We start from the raw sequence: 4,273 nt of genomic DNA on the forward strand, positions 1-4,273 counted from the left end.
CTCTCTCTCACACACACACACACACACACACACACACACACAAGCACGCACAGCCGGACTCCGCTCTCTCCACCTCTGGAATCTCCTCCTATTTCTGCGTTCCCTGCTGTTACCTCTCCCTGCACCTCCTGAGGCACCCTTTCTGCTGTCCCCCTGGTTCTCAAGCACCTGTTGGACCACAGAGACAGGTGGAAGGGGTTGGGCTGGGTGTGTGTGTGTGTGTGTGTGTGTGTGTGTGTGTGTGTGTGTGTGTGTGTTGAGGGTGGAGGTGGGGAAAGAGGTTGTGTGTCTGGGGAATCTATGTTTATTTCTCTCCCATTTACTGCAATCTATCGGCAGTCGGCAGTCGGGAAGCCCAGTGCCAGGTGAGGAGAAGAGAGCAAGGGGGCTCCCCCAGCAGGCCCTGAGGAATAGAGGTTGAGGGGGAAGGAGGGATGGACAAACAGAATGGGGAGGCACCGGGGTCCGGGAGGAGCAGACAGCCTAGAGGAGAAATGGAATCTGGGGAGGACAGACAGCCCAAGAGACAGACAGAGGTGGGGGAGGGGGAAGAGGGGAACTCAGACAGAGCCTGGTGGAGAGATAGAGCATCGGGAAGGAATCTTAGTACCTTGAGGGACTGGAAGGACAGAGAGAGTTCAGGGTAAGGGTTGAGACCAAGGGCAAGAAAGTCAGAACCTCTGTCCAGGGAAATTTCCTGGAGGTGGGGGATTAGAGTCAGACTCAGACTCAGAATCTGAGATGGAAGGGGGCTGGAGTCAGGCTCACACCCCTCAGCGTCAAATCAAGGGCAGAGAGGGAGGGGCTCTGGTCAGAAAAGAAGCTGAGTGGACGATAGGGTCAAATCCCTTTTTACCCATATGCTGTCTACCTTCCCCCATGACCATTCCATTTCAGGCCCAAGAATTTAAGTCAATGAAGGCCTGGCAAATAAGGCAATTAACTCACTTCCACTGGGGAAAAGCCCTGTGGTCTGGCTGCTTATGAGGGTATAGGTACCAGTCCACCCTAGCCTTCATAGAACTCACACTGGGGTCCCTGCACGGTTCCCTTAACAGGATAGCTCTGCCACTATCTCTGCTGCTCTTTTCCTGAGCACCTCCCAACAAGGACAGCTCCCCCTTCTTCTCCCCCTCCTCACACACACACTCACACACACACACACACACACACACACACACACACATACTCCTAAGAGGCCCTGAGATTCAAGAACTTCCTCCTCTATAGGCTTTGCTCTCATTTCCCATTTTCTGGAGATGGGAAACCCCAGGGCAGGACCCTTACTACCCTCCAGGAGGTCAATGATGCCCAGAAGGCTCAGGAAGGGTGCAGAGGAAAGGTCATGTGGGTTTTCCAGAGTGAGGGACCCAGAACTAACTTTCCTTTTCCTCCTTTTCCAGGGGGGAACGTGTGAATGAGGGGCCGGAGGGGTGACCGTATGACCATCAACATCCAGGAGCACATGGCCATCAACGTGTGCCCCGGCCCCATTCGACCCATCAGGCAGATCTCTGACTACTTTCCTCGGTTAGGGCCTGAGGGTGGAGGGAGTGGAGCAGACCCCCAAGCCCAGCTCTCCCCAGGGGCAGGGGCTGCAGCTACACCCAGTCTGCCCACCCTGACTCTGTCCCCTGGGGCTGGTATTCGAGGGGCTGGAGCCTCTGAGGAGGGGGCTGAAGTGGACAGCTATGACTCAGATGACACCAGTGAGTCTGGGGAGATAGGGAAAGTGCTGGGGTTTCCGGGTAGCTGAACACCGGGAGGCAGACCCTGGGGGTGGGGGGTGGGGAGCCCTGGAAAGACGAAGCCCAGAGATAGAGGGCCCTAAAGGAAAAGGAAGGGGAAACCAGGGACACCAGGGTCCTATGGGGAGAGAAAGGCCCTGATGCTGCAGCCTGGCTACTGTAATCAGAGTGACATTACATCTGCCAGCCTCATATTAAATATTTGTGCTGAGAAACCCTCCCACCTACACAGAGCTCAAGCCCCAGCCATAGCTGAGGACATAGAAGCAAGAACAACTCTCTTTCTCTCAAACACACACAAAGAACTCACACAGGCACATTCATACACAGAAATTCACTTCTACTCTTCCATAGTCATACTTTTACTCATATACACTTGCACTCAAATTCATGCACATACAGAAAACCTACCCATAAATCATCATACTCATATAGTTATATACGTGAGTTATATACACTCATTTTTTCCTCTCATACAGACACAGACCTTCATTGTCTCTGTTTCTCTCTCACACACATACACATAGAATTCCATCACATAAACTCACGTACAACCAAGGACTCTCAGCTTAATCTTGACAAACACTAATTAAGTGCCCCAATATCTTTAAGTACTAAGTACCTACTTAATACTTAATGTACTCAGCAGCATTATTCTAGGCAATGGATGGGGATATAAAGACAAAATGAAACAGTCTTTGCTTTCAAAGACCTTACATTTTGGAGAAGTGGAGGGGTGTTGGGTGAAAACATAGTATATATACAGGTAGGGGTAATAAAAGGTAATTTTAGGAGAGATCTCAAGCACTGACAACTCTGGGGAACAGGAAAGACTTCCCATAGAAGGCTGCACCTGAACTGAATCTTAAAAGCAAATTAGGGATTCTGAGAGGCAGAGGTGAGGAGGAAGTTCGTTCCAGGCATGAGGAAGTCTGTTTGAAGGCCCAGAAATTGGAGTTTGGAATATTGTGTCCAGGGCTCAGCTAGTAAGTCATGGCTGGAATGTTGAGCATGCGAAGGGGAGTAATATTAAATGTCTGGGAAGGCTGTGGAGTCAGGTTGTAGAAGACTTTAAATACTAGATTGAGGAGATTTATTTCCTGCTAAAGGCTTTAAGTAGTCATTGAAGATTTTTGAACTGGACAGTAATATAGTCAGATCTGGCCTTAGGATGGGAATATTGGCATTGCCGTGGAGAATGGATTAAAGAGGAGAGAGATGGGAGCCAGGGAGAGTACAATCAGGAGATTATTGTAATAGTTCAGGAGAGAGCTAATGAAGATCTAATCTAAAGTTGGTGTCTATGAAAAAGGCCAAAGATGCAGAGATAGAAATGATAAAACTTGGCAACTGACTGTCTACAGAGAGAGAAGACTTCAAGATGACTCTGGGGTTTCAACCTGTGCTGAAAGAGTAAAAAATAAGGAAAATTGGAGGCAGTTGTGTGTGTGTGTGTGTGTGTGTGTGTGTGTGTGTGTTTGTTTTTGTGTGGTGGGGAGATTAGGGGGTGGGTGAAAGAAATAACTAGTTGTGTTTCAGAAATACTAAGTTTGAGATGTGAATGAACCTCTCTCTCTACAGCTGCCCTGGGCACACTGGAGTTTGACCTTCTCTATGACCAGGCATCTTGTACTCTCCATTGCAGCATTCTCAGGGCTAAGGTGGGTCCCAGACATGTTTACAGGCCTAGCCCCTCCTTTCTGCCCCATAGCCCTGTTCTAGGGCTCTGGCAGTTACTGGTAGGGATCCATGATGAGATATTCCTTCTTTCCTGCTCTTTCCCTCTGCCCTTCCAACTTGAACATTTCCCTCCTTATCTTCCTAACTGCTTCCATCTATCATCTTTAGCTTTTGTTTGGTTTACTGTTGTTCCAGCTCTCTTTGGGTTTCAGTTTTAATCCCTGCCTTCATCTCCAAGGCCCTCTTGTATGTTCTCCTCCTTTCCCTAGTCTTTTCCTGGTTATAGATCCTTAAGATGGGGGATGAGTTGTTGGGGTTGGGGAGGCTGGAGAATCTTTCTGGGCTCAGAGAAGGGAGGAATTGAGTAGAATTTCTATTTTCTCCTAACCCTCCATGGATAGGGCCTCAAGCCTATGGACTTCAATGGCCTGGCTGATCCCTATGTCAAACTACACCTCCTGCCGGGAGCTTGCAAGGTATTTTCTCCTCCTGAGGTCCCCCTTCCCTGTTTTCTTCCCTATTCTTCCTATTTCCATTTCCACATTCCTTGCTAGAACCTTTCCCCTAAGTCTTCTAAGTCGTTAGAGCCTTTTCCCTTTTGATTACTATCTCTGGAGAGTCAAGAGAATCAACTTAATTAATGTATCATCATCATCATCATCAAATATATACTATCTGCTAGACATTGAAAGAGAAACAAAAGTAAATAAATCTGACCTCAAGGAATAGATTGAATAGATTTCTCTCTTTCCATCTTAAGCTCTGTTGGTTTTTTTTTCCTTCCCTTGTGGGTACTCCCTCCCCCTTGGGGAACCCTTCACCACCCCACCCCCACCCCCCCCCAC

The 4,273-nt window shown here is 48.6% G+C and overlaps 1 protein-coding gene across 1 annotated transcript in view; it reads left to right on the forward strand.

Annotated features, from left to right (window-relative positions):
* Nucleotides 1-1,417: 1,417 nt before the first annotated feature.
* The window catches only part of DOC2A (double C2 domain alpha), an 8,600-nt gene continuing 5,744 nt past the window's right edge, over nt 1,418-4,273 (forward strand). Inside the window, exons 1-3 of the mRNA XM_044657070.1 lie at nt 1,418-1,709; nt 3,330-3,409; nt 3,830-3,904. Of these exons, the coding sequence (XP_044513005.1) occupies nt 1,418-1,709; nt 3,330-3,409; nt 3,830-3,904 (447 nt within the window). The remainder of the gene's footprint in view (nt 1,710-3,329; nt 3,410-3,829; nt 3,905-4,273) is intronic.

The sequence above is a fragment of the Gracilinanus agilis genome, chromosome 1, assembly GCF_016433145.1.
Source record: "Gracilinanus agilis isolate LMUSP501 chromosome 1, AgileGrace, whole genome shotgun sequence".
Lineage (NCBI taxonomy): Eukaryota > Metazoa > Chordata > Mammalia > Didelphimorphia > Didelphidae > Gracilinanus > Gracilinanus agilis.